A 20,223-nucleotide genomic window follows, 5' to 3' on the forward strand; every position below is an offset into this window, starting at 1 on the left:
TGGCGGCCACAGCCCTTCCTCCTCCGCACCCGTTGGCGGCCGGGGCTGCCCGTCACCGCCCAGGTGTGCTCACCTGGGCCAGGTAAGGGAGGGGGAAGGCAGGTATGCGGCTGCTCCCATGGGCGAGGGCTCTGCGCCCTGCTCGGCACCGCCGTGCCTTCCCGAGGGCCGCGGGGTGCCTTGCATCAGGGTGTCCCCGCGCAAAGCGTCGCGCGGCAGCAGGGAAGGGCCACCACCGCCCGCACGCGTGCGGCCGGCGGGGACAGCCGTGGCCACGCTCTCCGCGCAGAACCACAGACGCGAAACGGGAGCTGGGCTGGCGCGTGTTGCGCGGTGCGAAGGGAAAGCGGGTGCCCAGAACTAAAGGAAGACGTGGAGAATCCGGCAGCCATTCTCCCTTTTCCAAGGGGTTTTGGATAACTGGCTGGGGCCAAGTCACGGGTTGGACCGATGAACCGCCAGCCGTCCCCTATAAGCCATCTAGGGTGTGGGGACGTGGATTGGGAAGGGCTGTGTGGGGAGGGGGCGCAGGGAAACCATGGCATCGGGCTGGGCTGCTTGGGTGGCCACAATGTCCAGCGTGTCCTGGAGGTGGGGACCAGGGGATGGGACCACAAACAGGCAGGAATTCCAGCTCAGCAAACCTGCATTTCACAAGTCTTTTAATGGTTGCGTCACTGTCGCGCTGGACACAGAGCTGCTGCCGGGCCCCTCGGCACCAGGCTCTGCACTGAGCCCCGTCCTGCCGTGCAGATGGGAGGGACCTTCCCTAGGTCCTGCCATCACACTCGTCCCATGTCTGGGGTGAGGACAGAGGTGTGCCAAGGACCGAGCACTGCCACTTCGCTCCTTAGCGCTTGGGACGACCCCAGAGCAGTCCCGGTGAGGATGGAGATCCGTGGGGACAGCCACATCCCCAGCGCGTGGCACGGGGTGGCCCCACGGGAGCAACCCCAAGGCCAGATGCAGTCGGAGAGGCTCCCATCACTGGCACGATCCTGGCCAGAACCTCCCGGCTCCTTCCCCGGCGGTGCCTCGGGGGTACCTCCGTCCTCTGCACTGCGGGTCCGGAGGGGCTGGGAGGTCCGTGCATGACAGTGGTGATGCTAATCAGGGCCCGTCAAAAACGAAGCAGGCAGAGGAGAGCTCCTGGCACTGGTGCTTCTCACCGGTTAGGGCAGAATTGGGCCACTGTCCAGGCTGCTGGTCCCCACCGCACCGGGACGGGGGTGGCACCGCAGGCTGGGTGATGCTAGCCTGTGCCGGCGGCCAGATGGGCCTGCGCAGACGCAGACCCGGATCTATGCCACTGGCGTGCCCCGGGGCTGCGGGGGTCCCCGAGGGCTTCCCGGGGTGCCCAGCCAGCTCAGAGGGCCACACAGCACGGGCGCTTCTCCGTCTGCGCCGGGGCCGCGCTCTCCAGGCTCTCGCTGGCAAGCGACACCATGTTGCTTTGGCTGCTCCTCTGCTTCTGCTTCTGCACCTTGTGGAAGATCTCTGCAAAACAAGAGGTGCCGGGGGGGTCTGCGCGTCAGCCAAGGGCCCCCCGGGGGTGCAGGGCCAGCTCTGAGCCTGCAGCCGGCCCACGGTTCGGCACGTCCGTGGCTCTCCCTCCCCTTACGCAGCAGAAGGGGTGAGTTGAGGGGCGATGAGGGAGCAGCTTCCCCAAGTTGCGTCCCTGCGGTGCCTGGGGAACACCCTGCGCTGAGGCAATTTCCTCTTGCCCAACCCGGGGTTAGTGCTTCACCCTGTGCTGGCAGCTCGCCGGGCCAGGTTGCCTCGGCACGGCACGGCACACCTCGGCACGGCACGGCACACCTCGCTGCGCTCCTGCCCTGATGCTGCTGGCCGCCGTTCCTGGAGAGGCTCCTGGCCGAGCATCACCCCCCTCCATCCCCCCAGCTCCCCACAGCCGGTTCAGCAGGGTTGAGTCAGGAGCCCAGGACAACAGGAAGGGGGACTGGGGATTACAGGGCGAGGAGGAGCCCCCAGGGCTTCGGGGATGCCTGGGGGCTGTGAGAACAAAGCCATGGGGTGCGGAGAGTGAAACGCCCAGCACGGAAGGCCGGAAACCAAACCAGCCAGAAAAACGACACCGAAACCAGCACCGAAGAGCTCAGGTGGAGCAGAGCAGAGGAGAGGTGCACTGCGCATCCTCTGTGCAGCCCTGCGTCCCCGGTAAGGGATCCCGTGATGCTCCGGTCCCCGGGACCCCGCTGCACCATGCTGCCGGTGCACGTACCCTTCAGGATGGTCTCAAACGCCTGCTCGACGTTGGTGGAGTCCAGCGCCGAGGTCTCGACGAACAGCAGCCCATTGTTGTCTGCAATAAGAGGAGTCCCCCAAGACGATGCAGACCCCCAGCGAGGGTACAGCTCCATTTTGGAGGCCCTTTAGAGATGTTCGGATGCCCGCACCGGTGCGGGTCCCTGCTGTCGCGGAGGTTCCCAAGCCCCCAACCCCGTGGCAGGGTGCCAGCCCGTACCTGCAAACATTTTTGCCTCCTCCATGGGCACCTCCCGAGACTGTGCGAGGTCGGTCTTGTTCCCCACCAGCATGACGACGATGCTGGCCTCAGCGTGGTCGTACAGCTCCTTCAGCCAGCGGTCCACCACATCGTACGTCTGGTGCTTGGTGATGTCAAAGACGACCAGGGCACCCACGGCCCCCCGGTAATATCTATGGGAGAACCCCACCATCATCCCACGTTCCAGGCACCCCCCGCAGCATCCTCACCCATGGGGCTCAACTCTGAGGGCATCACCACCCAGGTACCAAGCAGAGCCCTGAATTTGGGTATCCCATCCTTACGCGGAGGTGATGGCGCGGTACCGCTCCAGCCCGGCCGTGTCCCAGATCTGAGCCTTCACCACAGCATCTCCCACCAGGATGGTGCGGGTGGAGAACTCCACGCCGATGGTGGTGCGGCTGTCATGGTTGAACTCGTTGCGAGTGAAGCGAGAGAGCAGGTTGGTTTTGCCCACCCCGGACTCCCCGATCAGAACAACTGTGGGAGGGAGGGAGAAAGCCCACTGGAGCGGTCGAGGAGGGGACAGGGCTGCTCCAAAACACTTCACGGTGATTCAGATAACCCCTTCTGACCTAAACCAGACCACCCCAGATGCCGGCACAGGGTGCATGGGCATCCCTCCTTGCCTGACGACCCCAGACCTGGGCACAGAGACCAGGCAGGCGTGAGGGTACAACACCTGGTACAGTCACTCCCCCAACAAATGGGGCTCCTGTACCTGCGTCGCGAGCTCTCAGCCCCTCGAGTGCAGCTGAGCCTCCTCAGCGGAGCCCAACCATGCTTCTTGTCTGCTGGCGTGGCCCCAGCACTGTTCGGGTGGGTCACAGCTACTACACTCTGGGCAGCAGGAGCTGGGCGAGGACGCTGGCAAGCCCTGGGTCACCCCGCTGCGGTGGGCACCCAGGACTGGTGGCACGCCGGAGCCTGTCCATCTCTGCTTGCCCAAGGGGAGCACCAAGGTCCAGCGGGGTCCGGCCAGTAGCACCCGGCAGAGACGCAGAACACTGGGACCCCGTGTCTGCAGAGCTCCGGCTGGGGGGCACGAGGCTGTCCCCATTTCTCCAGCCCGGGTTTGACCCCCGTGTCCTCTGCGTGTGCCACCACCCAGGTCACCACAGCAGCAGGACTTTTAAACACCCGTCGCTCTCAGGGTTTAATGGGCTGGCACGGCATTTATGTCTCGCACGCTCAGCTCCAGTCATCTCGGCCCCCACCGTGCACCAGCAATTCTCCCAGTGTCCCACGCATGCAGCCTTGGGGTGGGCACGGGTCTCCTCGTGCCTCCGTGGACGCTGGCGCCATTCGCCAGCCCTGACCTTGGTGCTGCCAGCTGGGGATGCGGCTGCGGCCAGTGCCTGCTCCCCAGTCCCGACCCTTCGCAGCTCCCAGCGCCCGTCAGAACTGCAGGGATTGTCAGCAACATCCCAGTTCGGGACACGGCAGCCCTGGGGGGAAAGACACCCCAATTCCCTCCCAGCAGCCCCTGGCCTCCTGCTCCATCTCTTTTCGGGAGTGGGGCTCACATCGAGCCCAGGACTCACCCTTGAAGACAAAGTTATAATCCTCCTCGGCGCTGCCCATGTCGCCCCGGCTGCCGCCCGCCCTCACTGGGGCCGCCGCCGCCGCCGCTCGGTTTCCTCCTTCCCGCTGCGAAGCCCCGAGCAGGCGGCGCCGGGTCGGGCTCCGAGAGGCGCCGAGGGAGGAGGTGGAGGGGGCAAAGTTTCCTCTCCGTCGGGGAGCGAGCGGGGAGCGAGCAGGGTCCAGGGAAGCGAGCGGGCTTTGGGGAAGCGACGGCAAGGCCGGCGGGTTGGCGGTGCAGCGGGGCCGGCTGACTCAAGGGGTGGGACTGGGTGTCGCAGCGCAGGTTGGGCAGGTAGTGTCACCCCTGGGACCGTCACGGGGCGGCCGGAGGAGGAGCCGGGGCCTGATCCTGGCTGCCGAGGTCGGTGCAGGCTGTAGCGCAGGGCAGGCTGGGGCAGCGGGCAGGGGCGGCGTGGGCAGCACGGGGCAGCCGGGCCGAGGCAGAGCCCCCAGCTCAGCCCGGCTCCGACCGGGCGCGAACGTGTTTCCTCGCCTCTGCTGCCATCGTGCGAAAGCCGGGGAAACGAGGGCGGGGGGAGCGCCGCCGCCCCAGCGCAGCCGGGCAGGGGTGCAGGGGGGCTCGGCTCTGTTGTACTCACTCCCCCTTGACACGAGCCCCTCGCAGCCCCTGCCCCGTTCTTCCCCAGGGCGACAGCCCACCACAGAGCTGCGGACAGCCCCGAAGCACTGCCCGGAGCACCGCGCTTACCCCCAGGTGTGTGTCACCCCCCCAGCTCCTCCTTTTATTCACAAGAGACACAAAAGGACACAAACATCAGACACGCTTTTATTCCCCCCCCCCCGCCTTTTTGCTCCCCCCACCTTATTTTTAAAGGCCACACCAAAGCAGCACCAAGCTCCGGGATGCCCACGGGGCCGCTCACCCCCCACCCACGCCAGTGGCAGCAGCGAAGCGAACGGCCGTTGTACGGCGGCACCTCCGAGCCCCTCCGCTCCCATGCTCAGGATGCAGCCACCTGCGTGAGCGGTTCCTCCAGGTACTGGACCAGCGCCTGCGCCTGCGAGTGGAGAGCGGCGTGAGTGGTGCCAAATTTTGCAACCTGCGTGCACACCACCCACGTGCTTATTTTAATTTATCTTTCATTTTAGAGCCTTAGAAAGGTGTGGTGCAGCGCCTGGGCTGGCACAGGGGACAGAGGAGCCTCTGCAAGGAGGAAAGAGGCGTCCCAGGCATGCCAGCTTCCTCCACCACTCCCATCCTCATCCTCCTCAACAGCTCTTTCCCGCCCCACAGCGAGGATGCAGCCCTGCGGCTGCCCCGGCCCCCTCCCCACCAGCATTACCTTGGCCTTCAGCATCCCAAATCCAACTGTTTCCTTCGCGTACATGCAGAGCAGCAGGTTTGCCACCCGCGTGATGGCCACTCTCCCCTCCTGCCCAGGGAGAAACAGCACCCGTCGCACCCCTGGCTTGGCAGGGACCACTGGCAGGGTCCCAGGGGACCCCCAGAGCCATGGTGGTGCCTGCGTCCCCAGGGAAGGGAGGGCAGCCCCCAGCCCCACGTACCATGCAGTCCATGAGGATGAATTTGAGGTTGTCCTCATTGAATGCCTGGTGCCCGTTCTTGTCATAGGCCACCCAGATGTTGCTGGCAATGGCCGCGGTGACCCTGGCATCAGTGTCCCCGTAGCCCGAGTAGGCGAGCAAGGACCCCTCGTTATTCAGAAGGCTGGAAACAAGATGGGAGTGTGAATCGGTGCCTCTAAACCCAGTGGGGCACCAGACCCCACTGCAGTGCCAGGGGGCTAAGCAATGCCCCCCAGCCCAGTCTCCTGCCCAGCACTGCTCCCAGGGCACCCCAGGGGTGCAGGGGATTTTGTTAGGGGATGAGGGGCTTCAAAGCTAGGAAGCTCTGGGGTGGCCCCAGCACCGAGCAGGGCAGTGGGGGTCTGTGGTGGCGGCATCTGTTGCAGCAGTGGGACCTGCTGCAAACCAGGCACCAGCCTGGCGGGCAACCGCTGTGTACCGTGCATGGCCCCAGCGCCGTGCATGGCCCCGGCACTGTGCACAGCCCCAGCACCGTGCACCACGTACTGCGCACCATGCATGGCCCCGGCACCGTGTGTAGCCCTAGCACCGTGCACCACGTACCACACACCGTGCATGGCCCCCGGCACCGTGCACCACGTACTGCGCACCACGCATGGCCCCAGCACCGTGCACCACGTATGCACAGCCCTGCGCACCACGCGTGCCCCTTGCAGGCCCCCTCGCCCCCCGGGGGGGCATTTCCAGGGCAGGGGGAAGGAAGCATCTCCTGGCAGTACCACCCTGCGCCAAGTGGGAGCCTGCCAGCCAGTCCTCAGCGCGCGGGTGGGGGAAGCCGCCCCTCGCCCCGGCCCCCAGCCCCTACTCACAGGGTGCTCTGGACCCCGCCGGTGTTGGCCTGGCTCAGCACCTGCGTCAGGGCTTTGGGGCGCAGCATGGCCGCAGCCGCTGCGCGCCGGGCGATGGCGGGGAAGGAGGGAGCGGGCCTCCGCCGTCAGCTGGGGGCCATGCTCGGCCCAGAGCACGCTGGGACTTGTAGTCCCTGCGCCAGGGACGCCATGCGTCCTGCTGTGGGTGGCCTGTCCCCCAGGGCCACCCCGGGGTGCCGCCCCAGCGCCCAGCTAGGGGAGTGACAGGGTCCAGCCGCCCGAGGGGTGCAAGGTGAAGGACAGCCCAGCCAAGGGGGAGTGCCAGGATCGGCCAGAGACCCCCAAACTCTAACCCCCGGCCGGCCAAGCACTGCCGTTGGCTCCCGGGCCTGGATCAGTCCCGGCAAAAAGGCCACGGCAGGACGCTTGTTCCCCACAACGAGCCCGAAAGGGGCGGGGGAGGGGGAGAGTGTGTCCAGCCCTCGCTGGGGTGCCTGGCAAAAACGGACCCGTTAGAGCAGCTTCAGCAAAGGGAGGGGGTGCAGGACGGATGCAGCTAAGCAAGGCGATCCGGGCTGCAGCCAGGTAGCAGGAGGGGTCGCGGACGGGATGCGGCTGCCGAGGGGGGCGCAGGACGCGTGCCGGTCCCGCAGGCAGCGCTGCCGGCAGCTGCCCCCGCTTTGCCGCTCCCTCGCCGCTCCCCCCCCCCTCCGCGCTGCAGCTCCCCGCCGGGCCGCCAGGGGGCGGTAGCGGCAGCGCGGGGGGCCGGGGCGCCGCTCTCGCGTGGCGGCGCGCGCCGCCTTTCTCTGACGACGGCCCGGGCTGGTGGGGCGGGCGGCGAAGATGGCGGAGCCGAGCGGCGGCGGGCCCGGCCCCGGCGGGGAGGGTGAGGCGGGGCTGGGCGGCCCCGGCGGGGCTCTCATCCGCGTCACGGTGAAGACCCCCAAGGACAAGGAGGAGATCGTCATCGCGGACGGCGCCTCCGTGCGCGAGGTGGGGGCGGGGGCGGGCCTGGGGTGTGTGGAGGGGCAGGGGGGGTGGGGGGGGGCTGGCTTGCGGGTGAAGGGCTGAGGGGACATGGGGGGACTTGGTGTGGGGGTGAGGGGCTGAGGGGACCTAGGGGCGCCTGGCTTGGGGGGGTGAGGGGCTGGGAGCTAAGTGCGAGGGTTTTTTGGGGAGGCTGTAGGGAAGGGGGAGGACTTTCGATTGGGAGTGAGGGTGCCGGAAACCCTGAGAAGCGGAGGAACATGGCTTTGGGTTGGAGGTGAGGTCTAGAGGTATTTGGGGGACCTTTGGACACCTGGCTCCGCGTTGGGGGGAGATGGGGAGGTTGCGGGGCACCCCTGGCCTTTGAGGCCTTGCGGGAGCCAGGCTTTGAGAGAGCTGGGAGACCTGGGTGGGGGCAGGTGCTCGGAGGGGGCTTGGGGGGGGTTGCTTTTGAGTGGGGAGCTGACATTTGCGTTGGGGACAGTCCCGGGGAGATGTGGAGATGGTCTGGGGGTAATCTATAGGAGGGTTCATGGGTGTCGAAAACTGGGCGTTGTTGGGGGCGTGTGAGGGGCTTGGAGAGTGGCTTTGTGGGGAGTAGTCCTGAGGAAAGGAGCTTTGGGGTGGATGGAGTCTGTGGGGAGAGGGGTGCGAAAGCTCGGGCTGGGGGCTCAGCCTGTGGGCTGGGCTGTGCAGGGAATGGGAGCAAAGGTGTTCTTGGAGCAGTTGGTATGGGAAGGGTGCTGTGACAGGGCGAAGCAGCTTTGGGGGCAGAGCCGGATGAGTGCGTATGAGGCTGCCTGCGGGGAGGCAGCTGGGTGTTGTGGGGTGGGTCTGGGCCCAGGGAGGCAGATCCTTCAGGTGAGAGGAGAGGAGCTGGTCAAGTCTTTGGGGTGAAGGTTGGATGGAGCAGAGGAAGGGGAACATCAGCCCACATGTGGGCTGAGGGGGTCCACTCCTGCGAGGGAGCTTCACAGGGCACAGTGGCATGGGGCAAGCAGGAGGGGCTTGAATTTGCAAGGACTGGCTCAAGCACTGTCAAAGTGGCTGTGCCCACTGGGGCAAGGTGTCATCGTCATGGCTCTTGGCTTCTTGGCTTGCTGGGTGTTTTGATCTGGGGTGTAGGGCACAAGGTTGTGGTGTGAAGGACCTGGTGGAGATCTCTGGGGAGCAGAGTTGTGGGCTAAGCAGGGGCTGTAGGACCTGTGGCCCTCCTGCTTCTTCCCTGTTGGCTCCTGAGAGCCCATCGGTATAAGCGGGATGTTAAGTGATGGCTTTGTGCAAAGCAGGGCACAAAGCTTTGCGACCAGGATGACCTGGGGCTCAGGGCTTTGCTCTCCTGGGTGTTGTTTTTGAGGGTTCTGGTGTGAAGGCTGCGAGCTCCTCTGGGACAGGTGTGTGCTTCTCTTTCCCTCTGAATTTTCTGTAGTTTGTGGCTTCCCAATGCAAGGCTTTTTTCCTCGCAGATCAACTTGGGAATGCCCCAACTGGGCTAGCAATGACCATGTTATTGGCAGATGTTAATCCCACCCCATCACACAGTAAAGAAGAGGTGTCCGTGTTAGGTGGCATGGCATGCTCATAGGGAATTCAGCTGCAGAAATAGGACTTGGAGAAGACCTAGTTTATTTCCATTGGCTGATAAAGGATTGTTCCCTTTTCCATAGAGCTCTGTCCTGTATTAAATCAGAGTTGAGCTTTCCTTAGGAAAAAAAAGATCAAATGAGCAGAGGCAAAAACAGTTCAATCATTCAGAGGCTAAATGGTGTATTTGGATTAGACCTAAGAGACACACTTGATCTTGCTTTGGAAGCCTTCAGCTCTTCTTGAGGTAATTGCTCTATTCTTTCTGAAATTCCCTCCACGTTTTGTAAGTGTAGGGCTTGTCTTTGTGTTGTTTTTTTTTTTTTCCTTAATACCTCAGACATCCTCAGCAACTGGTGACTGAATTGGTACCTGCATGGGCTCCTTTTGGGTGAGGTACTGAAGGACTGTCAGTTCCTTATGCTGTTTGCATAGTGGATATGATATCTGGAGTATTAGCTTTAAATTTCTGGTCTCGGTCCTTTGCCTGAAAAATGCTTTGTTTGTTTTTCAGTTCAAAGAAGAGATTTCCAGGCGGTTTAAAGCCAAACAGGATCAGCTGGTTCTGATCTTTGCTGGGAAGATCCTGAAGGATGGAGACACGTTGAATCAACATGGGATCAAAGATGGGCTGACTGTACACTTGGTCATTAAGACTCCGCAGAAGTAAGAAACTGTTTTGTTTCGGTGGGCTGAGGGTAAATGGATGATGTGAATAAACAGTGGTGCGGCATTTCTGCCCTATTGGTGACTGAAGCAGAGTACTTGTGCGAGGCTCGAGTGCTGGCTTTGGGGTGTGTGCGAGCCTGATCGTGGTGATCTGGCAGGAGAATCCTCCCAGGCTCTCTCCCTGCCACGGCTTTGCCATGCAGCTGTGGGGTTTGTCACTTGGCCTGTCCTTTCCCTAGGTTACACAGCTGTGTAAGTTTGTGGCAAGTACCTGGGGGGGGTTGACTCTTCTTTAACACTTGTGTATGTGGCTTTGCGTATTTTGAGCTTTTATAATGCAGTAATCTTGAAAGAACCCATTGGAACTTGATAGTAGTTCTAACAAAGATAAGTTGCTGTTAACAGAAATTACTTTCCCAATGAATTTGTGTTGAAGTTGAAACTAATATCCAGTTTTCCTTCCGCTTCCTATCATAATCTCTGCTCTGAGCCTGTGCTCATGCTCTCTCAGGTGCCGTGGGAGGCACATCACGTGTGCAGAACACTATCTGTAGGGCAGAACAGTGTTTCTGTGTGGTACCTATAGGCGTGTCTGCAGACAGGTGGGTGCTCCAGCTCAATGGGAATGCACGGAGGCTCAGGCCGTATGACCACGTGCACGCGGCGGTGTGATTGTTAGCTCAAGTACGGTACTGTGGGCCCACCCTGTGGTAGCTCCCAGTTTGGACACAGCTCACTTGCATCCGTCTGCACCGTGTAGTTCTGCCTGAGAAAGGGTCACAGGATTGACCACAAGGTCCTGCAGGGTTAGCCTTTTCCCAGGGCTATCCAATGGAGTGGTGGGCACAGAAGGTTCTTGGGAACAGTTGCTGTACTTCATGTGCAGCCACATCTTGTTGATCTCGAAACCCCGTTTGCAACCATTTCTTGGGCTCCCCGCTGCAGCCTGATCAGGCTCCCGGTGAACTAATGGGGTTGTGTCTCTTTGTGTAGTTCTGCTCTCCCCTGGGAGAGCTGTCTTACTGGCTTAGTCAAGATTAGTGCTCCCCTGGCTTTTTTACAAAGACAAGCATGTGTACTGTCAGCTTCTGCTGGAAACCTCTCTCTGGATTCTGCATCTCCAGGTAGCCTGATGGGCTGATGCTGTTTACCACAGCAAACTATGATACTTGTTTACCCTTTGAAACGGTTCATGAGGGAGCTGTCCTGGGTTGCTCAATTTTTCCCTGCTAATAGTCATAGATAAGTGCTTACTGAAGGCATTACAGCCTCTTCCTGTGCTAAGAGAAACCAAGTGACCTTTCTCCAGCTTCCTTCTTCCTCTTTTGTTCAGCTTCCTATTTGCTTAGTTTCCCCACTCTGCCTCCCTCTCAGTGACTGCTGGTTTTCAGCAGCAGTCAGGTGAGTCTGGAAAGTGTACAGGTACCTTCAGGTTTGATTTTTAAAGTGCTGGAATAAAAGTGAAAAAGGGAAGGGAGTTAGAGAAAGGAATCATTCTTGGTTTGGGAAGAAAAAAAAGAATCAAGAAATCATTGTTCTTATTTACTTGTCAACGGCATAATAGCATTTCTGACTTGAGGCAAGTAATGTGAATTTTGTGGTCTAATTTCATGTGAAAGCTCTTCAGGACTCACTGTCATGACTGCAGATGCTTCAGAGAATCTTTAAATGTTCTCTTTCAAATTCCCGTAAAAATCCTGAGGAGGAACTGTGATTGCAAGGTACTAGCTTGGGTTGGTTTACTCAATAAAGCTGATGTCCAGCGTCTGCTACACTGTGGCTTATGGCACAGTATCTGCATGTGTGTATTAAAAGAAGCTCTAGTCAACTTGTGTTGAATGAAGAAGCCTCGCATGCAAGGTTTGGCCAGTGGCAGGGATGTGAGTTCATAGCCAAGCTGGCCAGAGACGTTCTGTAGCTTCATGGGACAGATGCTAGCTGCCCTTTGTGCCTCAGTTTCTCTATCTGTAGAGTAATGCTGATACTTATTTTTTGCTGCCAGGAGCACTGGTAGGAATATTCAGTGCATGGGAGGGTTTTCAGAAAAGCAGATTCGTGTTTACCCCATGCAGTAGCCCTGCTGTAACCTCCTGTGGTTTCTGTGGCAGCAGCAGGAGGATTTTCCTGTTTGGAGCAAACTCATTGCTCAAGGATATAGCTGAGGTAAATAGTTCAGTGTGAATCAAGGAAGAGCTAGATACAACTCGATGTAAGACCAGTCAAGCTGCTTCGTGTGGGCCAGGATAAAATGTTAGAGGCTGTTATGCATCAGGATGGGAGGCAGATTCCAGCAGATGGAAGGCATCTGGGAGCACAGCTGTGCATCTGTGCAGGCGGGAGTGGAAGCAGCCAGAGCTGGCTGCTGTGGGGACAACAGGCACGAAGGGAGGCTCGGTCAGTGTGGGGTGCACAGTCCTGTGTCCCCCACAGAGGACTCTGCTCACCGTTCCTGAATCTCAGGAGTTTAATGCCTCCTTTTGTTTCTTTGCAGGGTCCAAGATTCAACATCTGCTGCTTCTGCCCCCAACGCTGCTTCTGCCCCCACTGCAACCCCTTCTTCTCCTGCTGCCTCATCTCAGCCTTCCACATCCAGCAGCGCCGTTTCTGACGCAGGGAGTGGCAGCAGACGGAGCAGTGGGTCAGGGACCATGGGGGGTCCTGGAGACGGAGGACCTAACAGTGCTACATCCATCCTGTGTAAGTGATGGCTGTGAGAAGGTGTGACATGAAAGCAGAATTTCCTAGGATTAGACCAAGGAGTTGGGGTTCTTGACCCCTGTGGTTGTCTCTGCTTGCTGTAAGCTTTGCACGAGTCACTTCCACCGGCACACACATCCGTTTCCCAGCTCTGGATAACGCCAAAGCCCTGAGTGAAGCATGTGTAGGGGGTGTCCGCCCTCAGAGTTGGCTGCCGTAGGAATATGGGATACCCCTAGATTAGTGTGGGTGCAGTTCAGCTGATGTGCTTGTCCTCTTTTTGCAGCTGCTGACAGTTACTGATTCATGCCTCTCTCCCCGTGTGTTGTTCCCTCTCCAGCTGGCTTTGGCGGCATCACTGGGCTGGGCAACCTTGGGATGGGCTCTGCCAACTTCATGGAGCTCCAGCAGCAGATGCAGCGGCAGCTGATGTCCAACCCAGAGATGCTTTCTCAGATCATGGAGAATCCCTTGGTGCAGAACATGATGTCTAACCCTGACCTCATGAGACAGATGATCATGGCCAATCCCCAGATGCAGCAGCTCATGGAGCGAAATCCAGAGATAAGCCACATGCTGAATAACCCGGAGCTCATGAGGCAGGTGAGTCAGCACCCAGGGCCTGTTTAAAGCATGTTCAATAGCATCTTTGTAGACCAGCTTCAGTGCTTGTTCTCCAAAGGGAGTGCGTGAATGCCAGATCAGTGATTTTAGAGATCTCTTCCTTCCTGCTGTAAGCTCCCCACAAACAGATGGTGGTCTTGAGTTATATGAATACCGATTACTCAACCCACATACTTGCAACTCTTATCTCCCTTTCAGGACTATTGAATCCATCTTGTGTTGGGCAAAAAAGGATGCTGGGATCATCCTAGCGTGCTGCGTACAAGGCTACTGTGTTCTGATTCAGGAATGGGCGTAAAAGCAGTCATGGAGAAGTGAAGCTACTGCAAAAGCTTTTTGTTTCTATTTCTCTTGGTAGATTAAGTATAGACTACAGAGCTGTACAGTCAATATTCTACTGCTTGCAGCAGCAGAGCGCAGTAGTTGTAGGCTGGGATCCTAGAGATCTCTGTTTTCTGTACAATCCCAGAACAGAAAGGACCCATGCCCTAGAGGAGTGGCTATCTGGAAGACCGAAAGTTCATCAGAAGGGAAGCATAAGGGATGAGTGGGAGCCTGAGTGATAAATAGCCCTGGACAGGACTCTGCTGTTCCCCCAGGAAGACTTGTCAGGAGGTCTTTCTGGGTTGTTGATGAATGAGCCTAGTTTCCATCTGCTTCTCAGTTATCTTTCTTTCAACTGTGTCAGCCATACATGAAATTCCAGAGCTGCAGGACTAAACTGTGTATGATCTCTACTTATCCAGATCTCATTTGAGGAGCTGCTTGCTCCTTGTGCAGGGGAGACCCATCAGAAGCCTGGAGAGGGTGAATTTCTTGGTTTTCTTGCAATGGAAAGGATCTAATCTCTTCTACCTTCCCAGTTTTTGAATGCAGTCCATCTCCTTTGAGTGGGTGTTAAATGTTTGGATGTCCTGATACTGCTTAGAAACAAAACAATCTCATCCAGCTGAATTGAGGTTGAGAAGGAAGAGAGCTGAGCAAGGATGGGAGGAGCCAGGATCCCTGGGCTCTCTTTGCTTGGATAAATGATCTCTCTGCTCTCTGGCTGTGAAACGGGTTTAATTATACTCTTTCTTCTGGGAGCTGAGATTTAACTCTTTCAGTGCTTGGCTGGTAGATCAGTAGAATACCACTGAGCTGCTAACCAGTCTTTTGGTCCTCTCCAGTCTTCCGTGGTGCACATGGGCCTAAGCTTTCCACATTTTCTTCCTTCTCCCAGACAATGGAATTGGCTCGTAACCCTGCCATGATGCAGGAGATGATGCGGAATCAGGACCGTGCCTTGAGTAACCTTGAGAGCATTCCAGGAGGATACAACGCCCTGCGCCGGATGTACACGGACATCCAGGAGCCCATGTTTAGTGCAGCCAGGGAGCAGGTATTGGCTGCATTCCTGTAAGTGGGGCGTAGTGTGCTGAGCATGGGAAAGGGGTCTTTCCCTGACCCCCATGCTAACAGGGCAACCTTCCCAAAGCGTGGCTGTTTATCCCCTCCCGCTCTAGATGATGAATGCAGCCACTAGCAGGAGAACGTTGTGCTTTTATTACACAGTTTGCTGTATCCGAGCAGAGACCTGCCCTCGCTCCTTTGGTCTCCAAGCAGGCTGGATGCCAGCCATCACCCATGTGAAGGCCCCATAGCTTCGTTAGCACAGCCCTCTGCTCTCAGCCTGGCTTACTGTATTAGCTCAAGCCTGATGCCTTTGGATTGGAGCTGGCTAAGATCCAGCTGGCTTGAAGCACAGGAGGAGTGAGCGCAGGTCTGTCTGCAAAAGGCTGTGCAGACATACTCCAGTCTAGCATTACCTACTGGTATGTCCGGGTGCTGATTTTACATGGATGTTTTGAAGCCCTGCATTTGGGAGCCAAATCTGGGGCTGTGGCCACTTCTTGAGCCTGGTCTTTTTCTGAGCGAGGTGTGTTGTGGATTACAGATTTCTCAGGAGGCAAATTATGGCATGTGTTTAGCAAATTCTGGACCTGGATGAATATGATCGGCTGTTCCCTAGCTCGTACAGTGGTGGGGTTAGTCCAACATTCTCTGCTGGGGCTAACTGATTGCGGTTATTTCTTTTTTTTCTTCTTTCCTAGTTTGGCAACAATCCTTTTTCTTCCTTGACGGGGAATTCTGATAGCTCAAGCTCTCAGCCTTTGCGGACCGAGAACAGAGAGCCGTTACCGAACCCTTGGAGCCCCACGCCCCCTGCTTCACAGAGCCAGGCGCCCAGCAGTGAAGGGAGCACTGGCTCGGCAACCACCCAAAGCACACCGACTGTCTCCAACCCCTTTGGGCTGAATGCTGCTAGCATCGGGGCTGGTACGTAAGCAAGAGAGGAACCAGAGGGTGCTACTGACTGAACAGGTCACCCAGGCTTCCTTGGAGGGTGGTTGCCTCTGGCATTTGAGTGCCTGTCTGTGGCTGCTCTCCAGGTGAATGATTCTGGCCCAGTTACAAGCACAAATGGGTTATTTCTGGTATGCCTTCGAGATCACGGGAGAGTGGCAGGCAAAGCACTGCCGTGGCCATCCACAGCGGTATTCACTGTTGGCCAGGGGATGAAGTAAAGGCATTGCTGTTGTAGGTCATGTTGTATTTCAGGCATTACGGCAGTGGTCAGGCTTGCAAGGGGTTTTCCTTTGTCTTCTCTTCCTTTCCCCTTGCAGGCATGTTTAATAGCCCAGAGATGCAAGGACTCCTGCAGCAGATTTCTGAAAACCCTCAGCTGATGCAGAACATGATCTCTGCCCCTTATATGCGGAGCATGATGCAAACTCTTGCCCAGAACCCGGACTTTGCAGCACAGGTAAAAGTGTTACGGTTGTCGTCTATTGTCAGACAGGCCGTGAGCATAACAGTTGTGAGACCAGTCTGCTTCTATAGTTGCGAGTGGTTCCTCTTGCAGAAACTGGAGAGCTGAGTGAATATAGACAGTTTTGTTCTATTTCTTGAAAGATTGAAGGCAGTCACAGTACTGAACCCTGTGTCTTAGCAGAGCCCCTTACAAAAAAAGGTGGCTTTAAAAGGGACACGGGAATGGCCCTTCTCTTTACCCGTGGCCAAAAGGCCCCTGTTCAGCACTGCTGCCAGGAATTGAGCTGTCCTGTTTCAGTCCCCATTAGCAGGGGAACAGGTTGAAAGCCCAGGGAGGGAGTCAGGGGCATGACTGACTTATTCTTCATGGCTTCATTACGTAGGGTTTAACAGCCAGTGGCAGTAACCCTCTGACCCTACCCTACGTGTGCTGTCTCTTGCTAGATCATGGTAAATGTCCCCCTCTTTGCTGGGAATCCACAGCTTCAAGAACAGCTCCGCCTTCAGCTCCCTGTCTTCTTGCAGCAGGTAAAGGCCCCTGTCTGGCCCTGTGCTGCGCTCAGCCCCCGGGCTCCAGAGCTTTTCCATCCTCTGTAGGAAGGGGAGAGTATCTCGGCTGCTTTGTCAAGGGGACTAGGAAGCATGTGGGCTTGGGTGGCTTGGGCTGTGAAAGAAAGGGGTTTGCACGAGGGAGAGAGAAAGGAAGAGCTTGTTTAGACAAGGCAATTTAAATTAAGTAATCTAAATTACCTAAAGGTGGACTTCAAATTAGACTAGTTAAGCTACATGAAACCCTCGTGTGGACACTCTCTTACTGTAATGAGTTTACAAAAATTAAAACAGCTAATGGTAGAGCAGCTGGTTCACTCAGGTAAATCAAATAAAATCACTTTAGTTCCAAAGGCATGTGCCCCCAGTTCTAATCTGATTTACCTAGTTCGTTTAGGAAATTTGATCTAAACTCTGAGTATCTCTGTACATGAGCCCTGCAGTCTGGAGACTTGAAGGAGGAACCAGACTCACAGGTTTGCTCTGGCTGCAGGGCGAGAGGCGCAGCTCTGTGCTGATTGTCGTTCAGATTTAAAGCTGGTGGTTCTCTGTCTGCTGAAGCTCTCGCTGTTTGGTACCGCTGTGTCTTTTTGCCTTTGTTCCCAGATGCAGAACCCAGAATCCCTCTCCATTCTCACCAACCCCCGCGCCATGCAGGCGCTCCTTCAGATCCAGCAGGGACTCCAGACGCTGCAAACGGAGGCCCCAGGACTAGTGCCAAGGTAATAAGCGCTTTAGAGTGGGTTTCTGCAGGCAGAGCTGACATGCTTGATACCAGCAGGCAGACGAGCTGTTGATTCATCGAGGAGATCTGCTTAGGGCTCTCTGTCATGGGGACTTCTGCGTGTGTGTGTGCCTGCAGGCCTCTCTGAGCTCCGGCTAGTTAGGACTTTCTGCTTGTTTGTAACTTCATGTTGTAAGTCCTTGACCCTTTCTTTTTGGAGAAGAGGTTTGGAAACCACTTGGTCACTCGCCCATCTTTTGTTTGCGGTATTCCGTATTGGCTGAACTCAAGAATTTTATCTCTGGAGAACAGCATGAGATGCACAGTGACAAGGTTGGGTGGGTATGTTGGGGCAGACTGGTCTGCTGGCAGCCCTCGAGCCTTCTGCTCTCTGGGTCACGTTCAGTCTCTGCAGTTCCTCTCAGGCCTGTGCCTCTGGAAGGATTGCTTATTCCCCGCACCATGTGTGACCAGGATACAAACGCAGCCGGTTTAATTTACAAAGCTGTCCTCAGTGAGGGCCAGCCTGGCAGAGCCTGCTGGTTCCCATGCTGCCCAGCTCTCAGGGGACACCCAGAAGTGTCAGCTTGCCTCTGAGCATGCCCTGCCTTTCTCTGCAGCCTCGGCTCCTTCGGCATGCCTCGAATGCCCCCGTCCTCCACAGGAGGAAGCACAATCCCGGAGAACCCCGTTCCCTCCGCTTCGACGCCGGCCAGTGCCTCTCCAGCTGGGGGTGGTAACCCCCAACAGCAGCTCATGCAGCAGATGATCCAGCTGCTGGCCGGAGGAAGCTCTCAAGTATGTAATGCCCAGCTGCATGCTGATACGCTTCTGGGGAGGGACATCTCCAGGGTGAGCTAGAGGTTGTCCCAATCCCACCCCACTCCGGGGATGTGGTCCCCAACAGGTTTCTCTTGGCTGTGGTGCTTTATGTTAAGTTTGATGTCTCAGGCTGGCTAGTTCTTTGGGGGGTAGTAACCCTTTGCATAGGTTTGAAGCTAAGAGTGCCAGGGATCCTCCTCCCAGCGCTGCTGTCACTGTAGGTGCAGAACTTGCACTAACTGTGTGCAGGGTGGCTGCTGTGCCAAAGCTTGTGGCGATGTGGGGAGGTGGGTAACATCACTAAACGAGCCTGGAGGAATTCAGTATGCCTATAGCTGAGCTCATGGTCCCTGCTCGGCTGTCGTTGCTGGCCCTGCCCATATTAGATGTTAATCCCTGCTGTCTGACTCTGAGGTCTTTGTCCTTTCCCCCTGTAGGCGCAGAGTCCTGAAGTGCGATTCCAACAGCAGCTGGAGCAGCTGAACGCCATGGGCTTCATTAATCGTGAGGCCAACCTCCAGGCGCTTATTGCCACTGGTGGAGACATCAATGCAGCTATTGAGAGACTGCTGGGCTCCCAGCCTTCCTAAACTCTTGTCATGCTGCCCCACAGACGTCAGCACATGCATCCATACACATGCACAGGGGGATCTTTCAGGAAAGCCCACCATCATTTTCATATCTGACAGCTGTCCATGTATTTAAAACAAAAAGACACAGCTTAACCCCTGACCTTCCTACTAAGTTAAGATTTCATGTTGAAATGCTCTTTAACTGGCTTGTATGTGGATTCCAGTTCTCATCGTGGCCACAGAGACTTCAGATGTGTATTTTTTCCTAAATATGCCCTCTGTCTCAGACGCTCTTCTCTCTCTTTCTCTCTCTCTCTTTCTCTCTCTCTCTCTCTAGATGGTAGAGGCGATACTTCTAGTTACTTACCTGAATGATTGTGTTTTGAGTAGCTTGATTTTAACTGTACATGATTCCCTCCCCTAGCCCTCCTTACAGGCAAATATTTAAAACTTAAGCCAAGTTTGGTTTTTGGTTATTTCTCCCAGCATCTTATTGGGAATGGATCAAAAGAAAAAATTGAAATGACCTGGAAATTTCTGATGTCATTTGTCTTAATGTTCCATTGGATGAACTGAGCTTGTGTCTCCTGCACATAGGTGCTTCTGATCTCCTGGTAGAGGGTTAATGTGCACAAAAACTCTATTTGAAGTATGGCCTCTTTACACTCTTGGGATGGTGTAAAGGAGCCTAGGTGCCTTCAGGGGTCAGGCTTGCTGTTCTTGAACTTGAGTTGAAAGTGCTGCGCAGAAGAACGTGTTCGAAAGGTGTGTTTTTGCCCAAGCAATTTAGTTCTTGCACAGTGCTGTCAGGGGTTTGTTGACTCTTGTGCTCATTAGGCTCGTTCCTGAAAGTGTGAAAACAAAAAAGGAAATTGAAAAATAAGTTAATGATCTTTTTTGCTTCACTGGAAAATGTTGAAGTTCATGTTCTTCCCAGTTTAGATCCATCCTCCATTCCCCGCCCCCCCCTCCATTTTGGTGTGTTTGAATGTTACGACTCTCCAAGAAACTCCCCAAGGACCAGCAGGGTGATATTTCCCCAAGAGCCTCCATGGCTGTGTAATTTGCATACCATTTTTATCAAAGAAAAATAAATGCGCACAACCATCTGTCTCCCTGCACTCCATGTATCTTCCTTGATTGCCACATTTAAGCTGATTGAGTTCCCCTAGTTAACTTGTGATTAATCTGTCTTGTCCCCTGTGCTTTCCTCTCGCAGATAGCGTGGGGTGTCGTGCAACCTCCCCACCTGGCCGGGCTTCCTTCCCTCTTGTGGCAGGAAACCTTTTTGACACTTAAGCACTTCAGAAATTGCTGCTGAAGGCTTGCCCGAAAGCTGCCCCTAAACATGCCTGTTCGGAAGCTTCTTTTGAAGTAGGGACTCTTAAATACGTGTAGGACAAGCTAGCAGCTATTTGGTAGTTCTGCTGTATTTTGATGACCTGATCCACAGTATATAAGAAGCCAGCGGGTTCTTCTGCTGACCTCAGAGGCGTTTGCTCGCAGCTGGACAGTGCCAATGCCCAGGGGAACCCCGGCAGCTCTGGGCACAGTGGATTTTATCCCTGCTTTTCTGTAGCAAGTGTAGCACTTGCTGTTAGCTGGGTGTTAGTATTCTGGTTTGGGGGTTTCGTGGGTTTTGTTGGTTGTTGTTTTTTTTTAAGGTTTCTTTTTGGTAGGGGAGGATTGGGT

General features: G+C 56.5%; 3 protein-coding genes across 3 annotated transcripts; 1 reads left to right on the top strand and 2 right to left on the bottom strand.

Moving 5' to 3' along the window:
- Positions 1-1,366: 1,366 nt before the first annotated feature.
- On the bottom strand, positions 1,367-4,111 carry RAB25 (RAB25, member RAS oncogene family; the record flags this gene model as incomplete). Its single annotated transcript, XM_082011404.1, has 5 exons — positions 1,367-1,497; positions 2,243-2,323; positions 2,486-2,679; positions 2,812-3,007; positions 4,072-4,111. The coding sequence occupies 5 exons, from the start codon at positions 4,109-4,111 to the stop codon at positions 1,367-1,369; spliced, it is 642 nt and encodes a 213-aa protein (XP_081867530.1).
- Positions 4,112-5,073: 962 nt separating this feature from the next.
- Positions 5,074-6,680, bottom strand: LAMTOR2 (late endosomal/lysosomal adaptor, MAPK and MTOR activator 2; the record flags this gene model as incomplete). Its single annotated transcript, XM_082011684.1, is given in 6 exon segments — positions 5,074-5,130; positions 5,416-5,505; positions 5,639-5,801; positions 6,490-6,576; positions 6,578-6,618; positions 6,621-6,680. Coding segments are annotated over 6 exon segments (498 nt in total).
- Positions 6,681-7,332: 652 nt separating this feature from the next.
- On the top strand, positions 7,333-18,549 carry UBQLN4 (ubiquilin 4; the record flags this gene model as incomplete). The annotated part of the gene is made up of 11 exons (XM_082011698.1): positions 7,333-7,482; positions 9,575-9,726; positions 12,221-12,426; positions 12,767-13,029; positions 14,273-14,431; positions 15,144-15,369; positions 15,717-15,856; positions 16,309-16,392; positions 17,020-17,135; positions 17,758-17,935; positions 18,397-18,549. 11 exons carry the CDS (start codon positions 7,333-7,335, stop codon positions 18,547-18,549), a joined length of 1,827 nt encoding a protein of 608 aa, XP_081867824.1.
- Positions 18,550-20,223: the final 1,674 nt, after the last annotated feature.

The sequence above is a fragment of the Phaethon aethereus genome, assembly GCF_964289735.1.
Source record: "Phaethon aethereus genome assembly, chromosome: 28".
In the NCBI taxonomy this organism is placed as follows: Eukaryota; Metazoa; Chordata; class Aves; order Phaethontiformes; family Phaethontidae; genus Phaethon; species Phaethon aethereus.